General features: G+C 33.8%; 1 protein-coding gene across 1 annotated transcript in view; it reads left to right on the top strand.

Moving 5' to 3' along the window:
• The window catches only part of LOC139492496 (uncharacterized), a 57,950-nt gene extending 39,385 nt beyond the window's left edge, over positions 1–18,565 (top strand). The window contains exons 4-6 of the mRNA XM_071280672.1: positions 14,772–15,071; positions 16,481–17,037; positions 17,484–18,565. Of these exons, the coding sequence (XP_071136773.1) occupies positions 14,772–15,071; positions 16,481–17,037; positions 17,484–17,519 (893 nt within the window). The 3' untranslated portion in view covers positions 17,520–18,565. The remainder of the gene's footprint in view (positions 1–14,771; positions 15,072–16,480; positions 17,038–17,483) is intronic.
• Positions 18,566–19,946: the final 1,381 nt, after the last annotated feature.

Genomic DNA, 19,946 nt, shown 5'->3' with positions numbered 1-19,946 from the left:
GGGGGGGGGGAGGGGGGGGGAGGGGGGGGGGGGGGGGGGCAGGAAAATTTTTGTAAACTGAGAGGATTCAAGATTTTATTCATAACCTCGGACACATACATGTGCACAAGAGGACAAGATATACAAACATATAAAGATAATACATAGCGAGACAGGACAAACGAAACACAAATATGTAGTATATTATAAAAGACAATTGGTATAATTTGATTAATTAAATAAGTATTTTATACTTTTCTTCACGAAATGAATCATTTATATTTCCAACCAATATACATGCATTGCATACATACATAGTATTAAAGTTTGACATATTTAACCTAGCCCCTTTCAAAAGTATTGTCAAAGATATTTCGCCGAACGGAGCGAGGCCAAAACATTTTTGAAGGGTTTTGAAACTGCTGAAGGCCCAAGAAACTACAAAATGTATAAACCTTGCTGAGTTATTTATTTTCAATACATTGCAAGTCAGGTAATTTATTTTCAAACCACCAAAGAACAAACCATTTATTTTTATGATTATCAAGGCTGAGTTATTTATTTTCAAAATCCGCCTCCCCCCAGAATACCAAATGGTCGTCCCCTAATCAAAACCAATATTCATATTGAGCAAGTTCCCAGAACTCTTATAAAATCACCGGGGATGTAGAGCTGTATTTAATCTACTGATACTTTGAACACGATCTATAGACTGATGGCAACAAGGAAATGTCTTGAAGACAGGGGTGTCTCGCTCGGCGTTTATGTCCATTTCCGATGGGACTCCCCAATTTTTATACAGTTGTTAGTCCATATCATGATAAATACAAAGTACGGTTCAAATTTTCATGAAGATTCGACTTACAACTTTTTAGGAAAACTGAAAAACTATTTAGAATTCTATTTACCGCAACAAAGTTGATTGGACCATGACATAAAACATGAAACTGATCATCAACTTAACTTTGTTTCTTTTGAGCACACACATAGACGGTAGTAGCTAGTGCGCTATGCGCGAGTGATGACCATCGCCCAACGTATACTTGAAGCAATAACCCAAACCAACTTAAATCTTTTTTAAGTAACAAAAATTGTCCAAAAATGATCATAACTTGACAATTTGATAGCTTACCACGGTCTCTAGAAACAAAGAAATGAAGACTTATTATCGACTATAGATACAAAAAGGGTCACGAATAGTTCAAAATTGATTATTTGAAAATTGCATGTTGATTTAAGATGAATATCGAACTTAACTTGTACTTTATAGTGCTAATACCGCAGTCCCACTAGGCCACGATCGCACTACGATCTGTGAAAAAAATGCAAATTTTGATGATCGTAGTACGATCGTGTATAGATCGCAGTAAGATCATATCACGGTCGTGTTGAGGTCTTCACGATCCTGATGAGGGTGGCCAACTTTGAACATGTTCAAAGCAATCGTGGTGTGGTTGTGTCGACATAAGGTCGTAGAAGAAGCGTATTGAGACCGCACTAAGGTCGTAGTAATATCGCAAAGGTACGGATACGGCCAGAATTTTTGTTTCAGGCAAGAGTCAGAGTAATTTTTTTTTCTCTCAAATATCTCAGACTGCCTCCTCAAATCAAATGGTTCGTACATGAGACTTGAAATCTTTCTGGAGCTTATACTGACTGAGGATCATCATTCAACTTTGTCATTTATAAAATAGGCTGGGGCATTTGGGGTTAAACATGTTTTCGTAGGTAAATAATATTGTGGAACTTTTTTTCATGAGAGTGTAATAGTCTATAGAGTATTTACTATTACTTTCTGTTTGGTGGAATAGTGACATAGAAGTCAATACTTTCTTGCTCAATCCTGTGTCGCTTTGAAGGTTTCCTGATTGTCATGACCTTCTTAGCCTAAGCAATGTGTATTACTGTAATTTGAATTTCAAAATGACCGAGTACCGTTTTTTCAACGCACTAGTCAACTCCACCATAGCAATCAGTAAATACCAGCGAAAAATATCTTTATAAATAAAGAATTATCGTATAAAAATTAAATACTCGGAAAATAGCAAAGTTCACGAAGTCTAGTCTGATTAATCATTTTTACAACAACAAAAAAAGAAAGTCCGAGCAAAGGAGGGGGCGTACGCCCTCTAGGACCCCTTCTGAATCCGCCACTGTCAACCATAATGCCATGTAAAACTTCTCTACTGCGTGTAGTGGGGTATAATACAGTAGACACATTTGTGACTGAGATGGCCGGAAAAACAGTATGGCTGACCATGGTTGGTTGGACCAACAGTCAGCAGTTTATGTTAAATAACAGACATGTGATTTTGGCATTTTATTTCATCAGATCGGTCCGATGACGCCAGCCAATTGTTAATCCCGATCTGGTTCTACTAGTGGAAAGAACATACAGTCATTGGGGGAGGGGGGAATAGGCTGAGACAGAGAACCAGTAAACGCGCGCCGTTTTGCCGATCTGTCAGATAATCGAAGTGGCGACAAAGGACCACAAAGGAAAACATCGCGCCTAAAATGGCAAGGTCGTTTTAGCGCGGGTCGTTTTTTCCAAATTTTACAGGTCGCAGGTCGTTTAAGAAGGCCCTCAGGTCGGAAGTCGTCTCTAGAAGAGCCGTAGGTCGCAGGTCGTTTTTGACCCTGCGGGAGCCTCTCATATGATGAAGACATAATCTTTCAATCAGTTTAATTGAGGTATGGAGCTGGCATGTCAGTTAACTGCTAGTAGTCTGTTGTTATTTATGTATTATTGTCATTTTGTTTATTTTCTTTGGTTACATCTTTTGACATCGGACTCGGACTTCTCTTGAACTGAATTTTAATGTGCGTATTGTTATTCTTTTACTTTTCTACATTGGCTAGAGGTATAGGGGAGGGTTGAGATCTCATAAACATGTTTGACCCCGCCGCAATTTTGCGCCTGTCCCAAGTCAGGAGCCTCTGGCCTTTGTTAGTCTTGTATTATTTTAAATTTTAGTTTCTTGTGTATACATCGGAGTTTAGTATGACGTCCATTATCACTGTACTATTATGCATATTGTAACGATTTCGCCCCTTAAACCGAGTGGTAAGTTTAAATGAATAAGGAGGCTCGATCGAACATAATTTGCATGGATCCTTTGAGTTGGTATATGGTTGAAATAATAACTAAGTCAGGTATAAAGTTCAGATGCATTTTATATAACATCTATATAATCAAATATTTACAATTGATCATAAAAACATACATTTATATTTATATACATTTTTGCCGTAATCGTCTAGGACGGTTTCTCTCTCTGCTAAAGTGAAAGTAGGTTTCCAGAAAACCTCTCTCATCGTATTTATAGTAAGTTGACTAAGTGGAACGACAGCTGACGGGACTTTCCCGTAGGTCGAAGGTCGTCTTCTTCTTGTCCTCTTTTTCAAAACAATTGCCATGTGTAAGAAGGTTGAGTTTTCTTAAAACCATTAAAACCTTCACACTAAATTATAAAGACATCGATTCAGGACAGCATTAATTGCGACTACTCTTGCAGGCGATGAGAATAATTATAAGTCTGAGAGTAATTCTAAAGTTCGTTTCGTCAACCTTCTATTTATAATTTTCCGGTCAATGGATCGACCAATCAAAACGTTTGTTATGTTCACAGGCAATCTCGTGTATTAGGCCGCCAAAACACAAATAAATATGGTTTCTCTTGTAAATAAAGTATGGCACTGCTGGTATTTAGACGATTACGACTAAAACACAAGTTATTACATTAAGAAATTAAATAAGCTAACAAGGTAAACACATTACAACATCATGTATCATAAAAATACATGCCAACCAACCGTGAATATTCTGTACGAGGTGACATTCCATCGTAAAAATAGCGTTGCGAAAACGTAAACAAAAACAGCTGACTCGTAAAATTACTACAGTAAACTATGGAAAACATGAGTTCCATTAATTTAAGAATACGATCACTAAATCGTAACACAGCCCCCTAACCACTAGGCGTTTGTCCTCAAATGCACAGAAACCATTTATACATGTATTTAAATTAATCCACTAATTGATTTGTTGGCTCAAAATTTGAAACACAAAATTCAATAAGACAACCCTGTTTTATAATACAATTTCATCATCAATATGCACAATAAAATCATTTACAACACACATATAAATAAATATATAACACAATGTTCATTTCTTCCAATAAATGTTTTAGGTTGACTGTTCAACATCTTCTTCTGTACTGCAAACTTCATGTATTTTATTTAAACCAAACAGGAACATCTTCTCCTAGATATGGCTTCAACCTGTCTTGGTGTACCACCTTAGGTTTCATCTTTGGTCCTTTCTGTATTCTATATATAACATCATTAAATTTATTTACAACAATATATGGGCCTTCCCAATTATTTTGTAATTTAGGACACAATCATTTTACACGACGAGGATTGTGCAACCATACTGGATCTCCTGCATCAAATGTTTGCATGTTAGTTCCAACATCATAATTTCTCTTCATTCTGTCGCTTGACAGTTTCAATTTATTCCGTGCAAATTTATGAATTACCTCCAACTTTTGGGATAATTCATAGGCATAAACCGTTTTTAAATGCAAAGGTGACTTTTCAGTCTCTGGTCTACCCAGAATTAAGTCTACTGGAAGATTAACTTCTCTTCCAAATAACATAGAACATGGAGATGTACCCAAACTCTCATGTTCTGATGACCGATAGGCCAACATCAATAAATAAATATATTCGTCTCAATCTCTCTGGTGTTTGCTTACAAAAGCAGATAACATCGTCTCAATGGTTGAATTTGACTTTTCAACCATACCATCCGATTTAGGTCGGAATGGTGTTGTACGGGTTTTATGGATACCGAAAATAAAGCACATCTCTTTGAACACATTAGATTCAAAATTAGACACTTGGTCTGAGTGGATTGAAAGAGGAACCCCAAAAATGGTTACTATTCTTTCCACAAATTTCCTAGCTACAGTCACTGCTTCAGTGTCTGGAATTGGTATAGCTTCCGTCCATTTTGAAAAATAATCCTGAACAACCATCAGATAGCGATTATTATTCACACTTATTGGTAAAGGTCCTAGAATGTCAATAGCCATTCTTTCCCAAGGAGCACCCACAAGATACTGCTTCATCGGGGCCTTAGGTTTTTTACAAGGTGCTTTCTTAGAAGCACAAATATCACATTTGGTACACCAAAATTTAACATCCTGTCTCATCTTATACCAAACATATCTCTGTTTAATTTTCGATAGAGTCTTCCTAACACCAAGATGACCACCTGTCACTGTGTTATGTACTTGGTTCAACACGAACCTTTTAAAATTAGCTGGAAGAACAATATGTAGATCATAATGTTTTCCATTATAGCTTTCCCACTTTCTATATAATATTCCATTGACAAGAATTAAAGAATTTAATCTTGACCAATAAAATTTAACTTCAGGACTCATATGGGATACATCTGCCCATATGGGTTTAACTTCATCTATTTCCATTGGATAATTATACTGATTACATCATCAGATAACTGAGATTCTGAAACATTTTCAAAATTTATCTCTTCAACTGGGTCGTCCTTCTTATTTCGACTGCAACCATAATCCTTAGATCTGGTACAAACTCTTACTATCTTAGACTGAACAGGGAGTACATCAGGGTTTTCATCTGGACCCTTACTTCTAAATTCATTATGAATTACATGACTTTTTACTTTGTGGCAAGTTTCGTCACTTGTCATGTTTGGCCAATCTTCCTTTTTACAGCTAATACTAGTTGTTGTAACTGATTGTTTGACACTAACATCTTGAACATTACTGCAAGATTCACGAATAGTGACATTATCATTACATTTTTCAACCGTTAAAACTTTTTCATGAGTTGGAACCAATTCATAATTCATTTCTGCTCTAGCATAGTGAGGACACTCTTTATTATAGCAAGGACGTCTACTTAGGGCGTCTGCATTATTATGGGACCTTCCAGCTCTGTGCTCAATTTTAAAATCATATGATGCCAGGACCTCGAACCAACGAGCTAACTGACCTTCTGGATTCTTAAAATTGAACAACCAACTTAATGCACCATGGTCACTTCTTACCTTGAAGTATTTACCATATAAATAATGGTGGAAATGTTTAATAGAGGCAGCTACATCTAGTAGTTCTCTTCTGGTAACACAATATTTTCTCAGTTCTACTGAAAGTTTTACTAAAGTAACAAATTACTCTTTCTACTCCATCCTGGAGTTGGGATAGCACTGCTCCCATACCAACATTACTTGCGTCGGTATCCAAAATAAATAAATCCTCCCTAGTAGGGTAGGCTAAAATATGTGCACTAATTAAAGTAGTCTTTAATTCTTCCAAAGATTGTTGACATTCTTCTGTCCAGACAAACTTTTGGTTTTTCTCCGTACCCTTATATAAAGGTTTTGCTTTATCAGCATATTTCAAAATAAATTTTCTATAATAGGATGTCAATCCTAGAAAACTTCTCACATCTTTCACACTCTTGGGCACTGGCCAGTCCTTAACTGACTGAATTTTATTTGGGTCAGTAGCTACTCCACTTTCGCTTACAATGTGACCTAAAAATTTAACTTCTTTCTAGAGAAAGTTACATTTCTTGGGATTCAGCTTTAAATTAGCTGCTTTTAATCTTTGAAAAACTTCTTTCAAGTTTTTCATATGCTCCTCAAATGATTTTGAGAAAACAATTATATCATCTAGGTAAACTAAACAAATTTTCCAGGTCAAACCTGATAAAACTGTCTCCATTAATTGTTCAAAAACAGGGGCACTATTACATAGACCCATTGGCATTCTCTTGAACTGCCATAGACCACCCCCTGGAAAGGAAAAGGCTGTTTTTGGTCTATCTTCTTTGGCTACTGGAATCTGATAATATCCCGGCTTTAAATCTACGGTTGAGAAGAATTTGGAGCCCGACAAGGAGTCAATTGTGTCATCTATACGGGGCAGGGGATATGATGGGCGTAAAACCAATAAATTTACGGCGCGAAAATCAATACAGAATCGCCAACTACCATCTGACTTCTTCACGAGAACTATATTAGAGTTCCAGGGACTTGTAGAAGGTTCTATAATATCTTGCTTTACCATTTTCTGAATTTCAGCTTCAGCATCCTTCATTCTAGCTAGGGGTATTCGTCTGGGTCGCTGACGTACTGGAGGGTGATTTCCAGTATTTATTGTATGTTCAACTAAATCAGTTAAACCAATGTCCTCAGAGGACTTTGAGAATATGTCACTATATTCTATTAAAAGGTCTCTAAATTTCTCTTTTTGATCTTTATCAAGATTAGCTTGATTAGACTCAAATACATCATGTAAATAATCAGGTAATTGTCTCCCCGTATTTACTATAGTTTGGCTACCAGCCACACTACTAGTATTTAAAAACTCAGAAGTTTGAATATCTTCTTCGTCTACTTTATTGCAGGTTGCAATAATTGTACCCTTATATAAAGTGCAGGGCTCTTTATTTAAATTTATAATCCTCAAAGGAATATTATACATCTCTGGATGTACAATTGATCTTGCCACCAATAAACCATTCTTCTCCATAAACTTCTCATTAGGTTCTATTAACCCAGCATAACCTCTAAAAATAGGCTCATCTGACTCCCCAGAAACAATCATTTCTGAGTTAGGAGGTACATCTACTGTCTCTTGTATAGCAACTCTATAACAAGATTTAGCACTGCTTGCATAATGATAACATTGCATTATCTCCCCTTTAATCTTCAACTTATTCTGACTCAACAAGACATCACAGTCATGAGTCACAAGAAAATCCATTCCAATGATACTTTCATTGGAAATATCAGCCACTAACACATTGTGGTGATAAATATAATTTCCAAGACAAATTTCAACATCAATTTGTCCTATAAATGGTGCACTATCACCAGTAGCAGTAATTAAATTAATATTTACAGGATTAATTTTTGGAAGTAATGAGGGATTTATTTCATCAATAAATTTCTTACTTAAAATAGTAACATTTGCTCCAGTATCCACAAGAAAAGCTAAACATTTATCATTAATTTTAGCTCTAACAAATAGTCCCTCATTATTTGCCAAAGATTCATTAATCTTTATCGACTTGGGCCATTCTGTCCCGGCCTGGCTCCGACCCCTGAGTCCGACCTCAACTGGTTTCCCTGTTGATTATAATTATTCTGATTCTGACCAAAATTATTATTTCTCTGGTTAAAATTTCTATTGCCCTGACCAAAATTCTTATTCTGGTTATTATACCCTCTCTGACCATTCTGATAGTTCCTCTGCTGGTTACCTCCCCCTTGGTTCCTATTTTGGTTTTGAGACATACCCTTTATATTTCTGGACAATGAGATCATTTCTCTTTTAAAATCACTCAATTCATTTTTTAAGGATTTTAAATCTTCCCCCTTGTCATCATTCAACTCTGTATTAAATTTAGCATTAGTCTGAACTGAATCTGCCTGTCTAACCATCCTCCCTTTTTGCCTCTCTGCTAACTTCAATGTTTCTAGCCTAACAGCTAGTGTTTCTGCTTCATGTATAGATTTAGGGTTAGATTCCCTAAGTCTTAGCCTCAGATCACCATCTGATAAAGCATCTATAAAATGTTCTAGTGCTAATACACTAGTTATCGTGGATTGGGCACTTGGATAAGCTTGCCTAGTCAATTTCTTAATTGACTGAGCTAACTCAGGTAAACTTTCTTCTTTACCTCTCATACGGGTCTGGAGTTTTGCCCTAAAAAGTTCTGATTTCTCAGCTGAACCATATCTATTGTCCAAAACTTTTACTAAACTATCATAGTCCTTCCTAGATTCTTTATCTAGTTCATTTAAAAGAGCTCTCTCTCCCCCTTTTAAACTACCAGCCAAATATAATGATTTGGTTGCATAATTCCAACCGTTTATTTCAGCTAAAATTTCAAATTGAGCTAAATATTCATCAAAATCTTCATCTCCCTCATACAACTGTGGCTTCATGGTTACATTACTAGACTTGGGTGAATGGGTATGGGAATTGGTAAATCTTGGAACCTGAGGTCTATCCAGTACAGCATAGTTTTGATTTATATTATACATTTTATCATTATTAAATGAATAAATATCATCTGTGTTTTGTTGTTGTTTTTCTGTATTTTCACTTGTCTGGTTAGCTTCATCAGGATCTGCTTGCCCATCACCTTTAGATTTGTTTTCAGTGTTTACAATGTCACTCATGTGATTATTGTGATTTACTACATTTTGTTCAATCGTTTTATAATTGGTAGAAATATTTCTCTAGTTTTCATATACAGCATCTTCAATTTTGCTTATGCGGTCTTTAATACAAGAAATTTCCTCTTGAAAATCTCTTTTTATCTGATTTACAGCAATGATAACTTCTTTTTGACAATTAGAAAACTCATGGGTTATCTCCCCAAATTGGTTATGAAATAAACTTTTAAGGTTTCTTAATTCATTCATAAATAAGTTTTGCTCTTTGTCATGGCTTATTGTCTGCTCTGCATAGTCAACACTATCAACCTTCTGTTCATTTAAAGGAATGGTAATTTCCCCATCATTTTCCTCTTGGAAAGAATGATTTACATCTATAATTACTTCTCTAGAATCATCCATATTGTACTAAAATTTTAATAATTCTTACTATAAAAATTTAGTGAAATCAGGTAAATATACTAAAGCTTCTTTAGTATAATTTATAAATTATTTATTTCAACCACCAAATTCAAAGTTAATAGAATCCCACTTCTGAAACCAATGTAACGATTTCGCCCCTTAAACCGAGTGGTAAGTTTAAATGAATAAGGAGGCTCGATCGAACATAATTTGCATGGATCCTTTGAGTTGGTATATGGTTAAAATAATAACTAAGTCAGGTATAAAGTTCAGATGCATTTTATATAACATCTATATAATCAAATATTTACAATTGATCATAAAAACATACATTTATATTTATATACATTTTTGCCGTAATCGTCTAGGACGGTTTCTCTCTCTGCTTAAGTGAAAGTAGGTTTCCAGAAAACCTCTCTCATCGTATTTATAGTAAGTTGACTAAGTGGAACGACAGCTGACGGGACTTTCCCGTAGGTCGAAGATCGTCTTCTTCTTCTTCCTCTTTTTCAAAACAATTGCCATGTGTAAGAAGGTTGAGTTTTCTTAAAACCATTAAAACCTTCACACTAAATTATAAAGACATCAGGACAGCATTAATTGCGACTGCTCTTGCAGGCGGTGAGAATAAGTCTGAGAGTAATTCTAAAGTTCGTTTCGTCAACCTTCTACATTGTATTTATAATTTTCCGGTCAATGGATCGACCAATCAAAACGTTTGTTATGTTCACAGGCAATCTCGTGTATTAGGCCGCCAATACACAAATAAATATGGTTTCTCTTGTAAATAAAGTATGGCACTGCTGGTATTTAGACGATTACGACTAAAACACAAGTTATTACATTAAGAAATTAAATAAGCTAACAAGGTAAACACATTACAACATCATGTATCATAAAAATACATGCCAACCAACCGTGAATATTCTGTACGAGGTGACATTCCATCGTAAAAATAGCGTTGCGAAAACGTAAACAAAAACAGCTGACTCGTAAAATTACTACAGTAAACTATGGAAAACATGAGTTCCATTAATTTAATAATACGATCACTAAATCGTAACAATATTTTGGGGGCCAGCTGAAGGACACCTACGGGTGCGGGAATTCTCGCTGCATTGAAGACCCATTGGTTGCCTTCGGCTGTTGTTTGCTCTATGGTCGGGTGGTTGTCGCTTTGACATATTCACCATTTCCTCTCTCAATTTTATTTACCATTCAGTGATAACAAGCACTTTTTTTACATTTCAATAATTTATGATGTATTTAGATGAGTTGTTATTGTTGCAAACTCCATTAGAAATTTGTATTGAGATCAGTTTTGGAATAAGAGAAAGGGGGATGTAAAAACAAATGGGGGGGGGGGGGGGGGGGGGGGTTCAATTTTTCTCATTTCAAATTTCATAAATAAAAAGAAAATTTCTTCAAACATTTTGTTGAGAGGATTAATATTCAACAGCATAGTGAATTGCTTAAAGGCAAAACAAAAATTTTAATTTTAAGTTCATTAGACCACATTCATTCTGTGTCAGAAACCTATGCAGTGTCAACTTTTTAATCACAATCCAATTTTAGAGCTGAATCCAGCTTGAATGTTGTGTCCATACTTGCCCCAACCGTTCAGGGTTCAACTGCTGCGGTCGTGTAAAACTGCACCCTGCGGAGCATCTGGTCTAATTTTATTTTTCTTCTTCCGCCTATTTTTTTTTCATGTCGCTTAGATATTTTGCATTTGATATCGAGCAGTTGATACGCTATTGAAACTGACACTTCTTAACCGAACACTTTCTCATGCAAGATTTTATCTCCTAGGCAGATTTATTTTACCAAATTACTCGTTGCAACTGATCTTCTTTGAACAAATTTCTTTTTAATTCTACATATTTTGAGTTTTTCATTGACAACTTATTTGTTGAATTTAGAAGTAGAAATTTTTAAAGGGATGTCGGTATTCCTAAAAGAACCAGACACTTAACCAAACAGGAAGATCAAAGAACAACTTCATTTAATTTTAGCATACATGTAAATTGATAACGTTCTTTCCATTAACAATCCAAACTTTTCTCATTGTTTTCGTTTAAAAGATCTTCCCCAGCTAGAGACTACAGAAACCACAGATACAGCTTTCTCTGCATCATTTCTAAAGAATTACCTCAAAGAGGACAACAGTGTCATCTCAGCATGTGAATCTATACAAATTATACGATTTCCATTTGGAAATTAAAAACATTCCCAACCACAGCAGCCCTATACCAACCTCAACCACATATGGAGTATCCCTTTCTCAACTCATACGATAGTAAAGATCTTTCAGATGCTTCTCAGACTTTGTATTACGTCATCAATGTCTGAGCATCAAATTGCGGAACCAGGGTTTGTCATTTCTATTGACAAGTACCAAGATCGTATAGATAAATATTCATTGTCTTCTTCGCAAATAATACAAGACGGTATTGGGTTTTACATGATATGTGCTGAAGTTGTGTAGTAATTTGTATTACTTTGTTTTCCCAGTTTTTGTTTTCATGCCATGTTTCTATTGGTTGTATGACGTGACAGGGTTTTTATGCATGCCGACAACGGGTTTTGGTCTTTATGACTTTGGGTGTTCCACGTGCTGTAGAGTCCTAAGGTGGTATATTTGAATGAATATACCTCAATTTATCTAGAAGTGTTAACCATATACGGAATGTACTATCAACGTCAAAAAACTTTTTCAAACTTTTAATATAAACACTTTTTTTGTTAAGGTCTTTGTCAAATTTATTTGTTAGTTTGTTTGAAAAACGTTGTCAGTTTAGTTGGGTGATTGCTGTATTTTAACACAATGGCTACCTGGACTCAACTATTCTAACAATAACCTTATTTTTCTGCTTAGAATGCTTATCTAATTTGTCAATATAACGGTATCATAAACAACTGGCATACAAATGGCAACTTTAGCTAGCTACAAAACCAGAAATAACCAACTCTTTTTATCGGAAATTGTCTGTATCAAGTCAGGAATAAGACTGTTGTTTTGAATTTGTTCCAGTGATTGATAAAGTTTCATTTTGTCATATTTTATGAACTTCCCCTTTTTGAATCAGCCTTGGGGTTCAGTATTTTTGTTATACTTTTTATTATAAAAAAGCAATTAACGAAAAAATAAATAAAAAAATAAACGGCTATTCAAATGAACTCCATATTCCTGACTTAATGCAGGCACATAATGAATGTGGCAGGTTAAACCTGTTTGAATGCATTAATTTGAAGAAGAAAAAAAACCAAGGCTACAACTCTAAACATGTTAAAGTATCTTTAATACATGAGTTTGATAGTCCAATCTTCAACCAACATTATCTTTACTGCTAACAAAAACAAATGATCGCTTAACATTTTGAATGAGAAAATAAAGATTTTGAGTTGATTGTGAGGAATATAATAACATTTGATTCTATTCGATATGTAATGAAAACAGTAAAATCAAGCAGCAGCCACATGAAGTATAAATCATTGAATTGTCTTAATTTTTGTGCTCAAATTATAATCTGTGATTCTTCATAATCATGGGTTCTCTCCTAAAATAAGTCTGTCAGAATTGTCCACGAAGACGGTAGTCAACTGTGACCTGTTCAAGTACTAATGAATTATAAATGATTATATACCTATATGGAGTTATTTTCTTTCAGAACGACAGATCATTCTTTTTCAGAATCAACCCGGACGATACCATGTTTCAATAAGATATGCTTCAAGGCATGCAATAATGACCTGTGTGAGGTCATTATTTTCCTTGATAAACATGCAATCTATAATTTACTATGATTTACTTCAAAACTTTATTCGTCTAATAGATTTGTGTTGCCGATTTGGAAATTTATTTTATTCAATCGATGATAGGTGTAAAAGAAACCGTCATTGTAGTCCCGCATTTAAATTTTAGAGACAAATAACGTGAAATTTTGTTAATTTATCGCTACAATAAAGAAACATTATCATATATGTCAGATGAATCTTAATGTAGACTTTCATAAAATAAATCCAGATTTAATATATTTGTGTGTAAGATTTTGAAAATCTTATTGATTCAAACTGAAAAGGTTGATTGATTTTTTGTTGCTTGTTTAACGTCCAGTGGCAAATGTTTCATGCATGTTCAGAACGATACACACTGAATAGGAAATCATACTGTGACCTACATGTATTTATATTCGTCTTCGTGTCAGTTCTTAACTTTTTAAAATTTATGTATACCTTTTACTCTATCAAATGATCAACTAATAAGATAATCGTGTATTCTATTGAATAACATTAACGCAACTAACGAAAGAGTCGGGTGCCGGGGGTATATATTCATATCCTGATTATCTTTTAATAAAATGTATTGCTCTTCAAAAGACAATCTTTCTGAATTTTTCATTCGATTCAAGTAAAATTATTAAAAAAATAACCACTTTTCCGCGATAGAAATAACATAACAAATAGAAAAAAACATACCCTCCCCCTTTTCCATAAGCTAAGTGGTACAATAAAGTACTTACAATGTGTCTTGTATTTGTCATACACCGTTAGTGGATGGTAACAATACATTTGTGTCTTACTTCATGCAGTTAAAGTAATATTTTTATTGTGTATGAATAATAATAATTTAAAGGTTTATATTTAAATTATTTTGTGAGTTTTATTTCACGTTCTAAATGAGCCGCAGGGCGTATTTAAACATGAACTCAGGGTGTCAGGATTGTTCAAAGAAAGACCTCCCTCCGGTCGGTCTTTCATTTGATCAATCCTGACACCCTTCGGTGTGTTCTACGACAAGAAAAACCTTAAAATATGCATTATCTATAACGTAATGACCCGTATCGTGTCCATCAAATGAATATCAAATAGATCCCATTGGCAATCATACCTCAACTTCTTTTTTTTTATAGGTAACGTTTACGTCTATTTATTTTCCTGTTTATGTCGTTTTCATAAACAATCCTTCATAAGTCACATACAGGTAATATGTATACCCTTTAAGTGATCAAAATGAATATTGAAGGCATTTTATTTATAGATTAAGAGTATGGCTTCAAATATTATTAAAACCTATTCATAATTGTGTGAAAAACATAAATTTTTTGCAATCTATAGTTTGAATTCGATATTTTTACAGAACTAGACGACGATATATGGCTGAATATGTATCTCTTTCGCGTTAAAGATAAGAGAAGAGCAGTGCATTGCTTTCGAAAGGCAATCAGTGCATTGGAAAAACTGGATGATCAAAAAATAGTTGTAACAGATGTTGAAGAAAGTAGTGTTCTGTTACATCTAAGAGCAAAAAAGTACTGTTTCCAAAGTAATGAACATTTTGAAAGAGAAGTTCTGCATCTTTTAAAGTCTATACTGCGGTCTGCAAACTTAATCATGGAATATCACTTTATGGTTGTAATGTCTATTGATACTACCAAAGGTAAGTTGTAGTTATTTACTGTAAGCTCATAAAAAACAAATTATATACATAAATGAATCTTTTGCGTGTTTTAATAAAAAAAAATGTTTCTAGACAACGCAATCACATATCTTTATCCGACTTTAAAAAAACAGTGTTTAGTCAACTTTACTATTATATATTATCCAAATCCATCAAGACGCTTCCTTTGCCTGCCTGTCTCCCAACATTTCCAAACAATCGTCTTCTGACTGGTCCGATCCTAGAGAAATCAAGCCTCTTCAAAAGCCTACGTCAACTGGAAAATACCATGTTTGGCAATTCTTGTTTTGGTACTTTACAAGCTTTCCCTTGTGAGCTTCTTCCGGTTTTGTTTTCAATAGCACTGTTAGCGTTACAAAAATTACCTGTCTGCTAGTTCTGGACAATAACACGATGTATGATTGAAGGTCTTTTCCCAAAGTCGGCTACATCTCCTAGCCATTCGCTGTTGCTGGTATACTATTGACGAGGAAAGGCAACACTATGCCACAGATAACTGAATATTCAGTTCAGTCTATGTGGTTAAGTGGTCATTATTACTCTAAATGCTTCTTATAAAAATATATTGTGCAATGTAAGCAGGCACCTTTCTGTTCAGTTGTTTGATAATGATTTAAGAATAGAAATGATACAGTTAGAGTGATGGAACGTGGCTGTGTACTTATACATCCCATATGAATAGAACCTTGCAATTTAATTCCAGAATTTTAAAGTTGACACGGTGAAGGAATAGCAACAGAAACTGCGAAGTAATATAAAATATAACCCTTAGGCTAATATCTGAGGTGCACTTCGCGAATTAGAACTACTAAAGATTGTAACAACTACACTTTTTCATTGATCCAAATTTGGTGCCATTTTTTATTTTGTTTAATCCAAAATCTTTACCGAGCGAGTCTATTTTTCCTAAACAAAGTAATGAAGTGGTCTATGATTGATTGAAAAGATCTGTCAATTGAAATTTGCCTTAGTGTGGCCTGGGGGTTAAAATGTCGACTTCGAGGAAGGTCTGGCCTTGAAGTCATTCAACTTCCGAGTCAGTTTTTTTGTACTCATACTCCAAAAACATTTGTTTCGAGCATGCTTTGTTTTGTTCCAAGCAAAGTATTATTACTTCCACTCCTGGCTTGCATTTATAATCGCTACGATGGCCGTTCATATGTGTATGTTTATATCGCACATTACATAATACAGTCATTTTTGTTAGTAGCATATCTATGCATTATCTGTTGAGTGAATAAATCAGAACAAATTGATATTCACATTAAATGGTTCATTTTGTTTTTAAATTTTGGTGTTAAATTGCCTATCTAAATACTAGTATTATTTTAGATGTTATTACTGCTCTATAACTTTTAAGATGACATAATTTCAATTGCTCATTTTAGATGATTTGTACGTCGATTCACGGAAATGGAGGCGTGTTCGCTTTGAAACTTTACCTCGTCTCCGTCGTGTCGAAGAAAGACTAGATAACGCAGGGCACAGTGTCAGAAATTTCAGAAGAGGAAGGAATGTCTTTACAGGATTGGGATTGTTTGGGATTTTGTTTGCACCACTCACTAGTGGTGCCTCCTTAGGCTGGACGACAGTTGCTTTATTAACAGCTACTGTTGGAACTGCAACTTTGGGAACAATAATCATAGAACAATATTTAGCTGGAGGTGTTCTCGAAGCCGCACAAGACAGTATTGATAAAGATAAAACACAAACGATTTATTTTCAAAACCGTGTGAACTATTATATGCAAAGGGGAGGTACATATCATGAAGAAGAGTTCGCAAGACTTCTTAGTGAACTTTTCCCGGATGCAATTATCAACGTTGTAAATCAGCCTTTTCAAGATTTTATCAAAAGCTTTATCAACACAGAGGTTGGATCTGTTTTTCGTGCTAAAGACAAGGTGTTTCAGCTTAGAATGGAACTTGAGATCGAACTTAAAAATGTATGATTTGAGTAATTGTACTTTTATTAATTTAAACAATTTAATACAGAATTTTAACCTTGCAAAATTATACAAGCTGTATTATTTCAAAGGTATTGTTATATACTCAAGCGGCATTTTTTTAAAACAACAAAAAGCTATTTATTGAAAATTCACCCCTTACACTGACACATATACTTTATGATTTAAAAAAGAAACAGGTAATATGCTGAAATGGATCTTTAATAAAATTCTTTGGTAGAATCTGAAGACGGGTTATACAGAATCTGTGAAAATAGCCTGTTAAGGATTCTTTTCACATAAAATAGCGCGTTAATTATTCATTTTTTTTTATACAGGATTACTAGTATCAATCTGTTTTATTATTTGAAAATGTATTTTAAGCTGTTTGTCACAAAAGAGCTTGGTTATGTATAACAATATTATGATATGTTTATTTATTGTAGGTGGCGGATATGGAAAGAGAATATGGCTACTACTAAGAAGAATTTTGCTGATTTTTTTAAAAAAATTCAAATTTTCTTGCAAACATTTACAGATTTATTATGATAAAACATTTACCTTAGGTTGCGTTAGATAAAATTTGAATTCTCAGCAATACTAGAAAATGGTTTAAGATTCTAATACGATACAGCACGTTCCATGTATTTTTCATAGTTCAGCAGATAGTCAATTTCAAATCAAAACCATCGCCAGCATACTTATACCACCAAATATTTGATATGGCAAAGAAAACACTACAATGAACGAGTTTAACACTTTTCACTAAAAAGTCCGAATTTATGTATAATGCATAAATTATGTATAAATTCCATTATTTCGTTTAAATCAAATATATTGTGTTACATTATTATACGAGCGAAAAACACAAGTTGGTGTCAATGGCGAGTCCCTATCTCAAAATGGATATTTGACTTTACAAAACTAAAAATCATCTCTGTTATCGTAAGTCTACTCTTTAACAGAATTAATTTAGATGAAAATTTATTTTTCATCAATTTGAGAAAATTGTATAAAATTTTGAATAACTTACAAAATTATTATTTTTCAAAAGAAAGATTATTGATAATTAAACAATACATTTCAGCAAAACAAACATGACCTAACCATTTTTGTAAGAAACAATGTGTATCAAATGCACAAGAGAAGTTGCAAATTTATCAGACTTCAACTCGGATTATTGGACAACCTGAGAAATTTTTGAAGCGAAACGAGACATACTGATCCTTGATGCCATCGTCGTATGTATCATCATTTTGTCAGTCTTTTTTAAACATAAAAATTTGAACAGAAGCTTTTTAATAATCTATAGATACTATCAATAATAGTAATATATTCAGAATATATTATTTCTTTTTTTCAATTTTTTTTAGGTCATTGTTTTTTACAGTTAGTAAATAAATACAGTCTTGGGTTAAAGTTAGTGTCACACCAATTTATTTGTCAAACCTTGATAGAAATTTATGAAACTTTGGAATATTTTTTTTTATATTAAGATATATAATTTGAAGCAAAATTAAAAATAAAATTTCACCTGTATGTTTTACTGTAAGTACTTGGTTTCCATAAATTAAGATAACCAACCGGCTTAGAAAAATTAACAAGTTTATTACAGTCAAGTTAGTACATCTTCTTGGACTGCACTCACTCATTAACGATAAATGGACATTTCGTTGATAGAGAAGACAAATATCTATTTATATACACAAAAACAAGATATTTATTTCATACAATTATTATTTACATAGATACTATTAGAAGATCGTCTCCCACAACGGGGGTAACGTCTTCGCTTTTTTCAATTATTTCAGCATTCTGATTTTCTTTCTTCATCTGTTCTGTTCGTTCGGCATCTTTTCTGAGTTTCCCCCCTGTCTTCCTAATTTTTCTTTTTATGATTGAGTCTCTTCTCGCAATCACCTCCTTTCTTTGCTCTCTGCTCTTCCTTGCAATATTACCTATCAAGAAGAAGTACATATTTCCTGTAATTCAATATTTTACAAAAGAAGAAATAGGATGATAAATAAATAAATAAATAAAATTATATAACCAATGTACACTTTCTGTTTCTAATCTTCATATACTCAAGCATATAGTTTATTTCACATGTCATCTTTGAAACTCTTTATAAAGTATTTACATGATACATTTTAATTACAATTTTTTCATTTACATGACTTGTGTTTAACGCATATTTATTAACACACAGCTGTTGACCAGTTAATGTCGTTTTATTTTTTAAACGTTTTATATATTTGTCTACTAATTTTCAATCTTTTTGTATTTAAACATTACCCTTTTCAGCTAGTGCCCTGTTTCTCCTTATTTCCGCCATTGTGTCTTTATCTTCTCTGTCATATTTAATGTTATTTCCTGAGAAGTAAAGCTCTAGGTGAATAATTACATTGCACGTATGTGTCATTACAAATATATATCCATAGACTGTTACTTTCAATTCAAATTATGTTTTTATTGATAATTTACTCATGACATATGAGGGTTATGAATTAAACTTCAATGTCAACTCAGTCAATGAATTTCAACATTGTTTAATATATTGAGTAAAACATACAGATAATGTGATACATAATGCGTACAAAACATTAACCTTGTTTTAACGTGGTGAATGTTTTTTTTAGTTTTTGTCTTTCCGGACAAACTAAGGCCGGAAGGCGTCTTGGTGTTTTAGATTCATGACTTGTATGAAATAAGTCTACAGAAAATTTAACCCCTCCTGTCTTCTGTATGATAAATCCAGTGTCTGTTAAATATTTGATTATATCGATTGAAGATTTTCTTGTCGTGACGATTCACCCAAAACAAAGTCAGTTGATCTCAATGTTGGGTGAACCTTGTTCGATTTCCTGCAATTTTTACAACAGTTCAATTTCGTCAGCATAGCTCCCATG

This window comes from Mytilus edulis, chromosome 10 (genome assembly GCF_963676685.1).
Source record: "Mytilus edulis chromosome 10, xbMytEdul2.2, whole genome shotgun sequence".
Classification (NCBI taxonomy): domain Eukaryota; kingdom Metazoa; phylum Mollusca; class Bivalvia; order Mytilida; family Mytilidae; genus Mytilus; species Mytilus edulis.
Note: the sequence above shows the minus strand (reverse complement) of the source record. Positions and strands in the feature narration are given on the sequence as shown.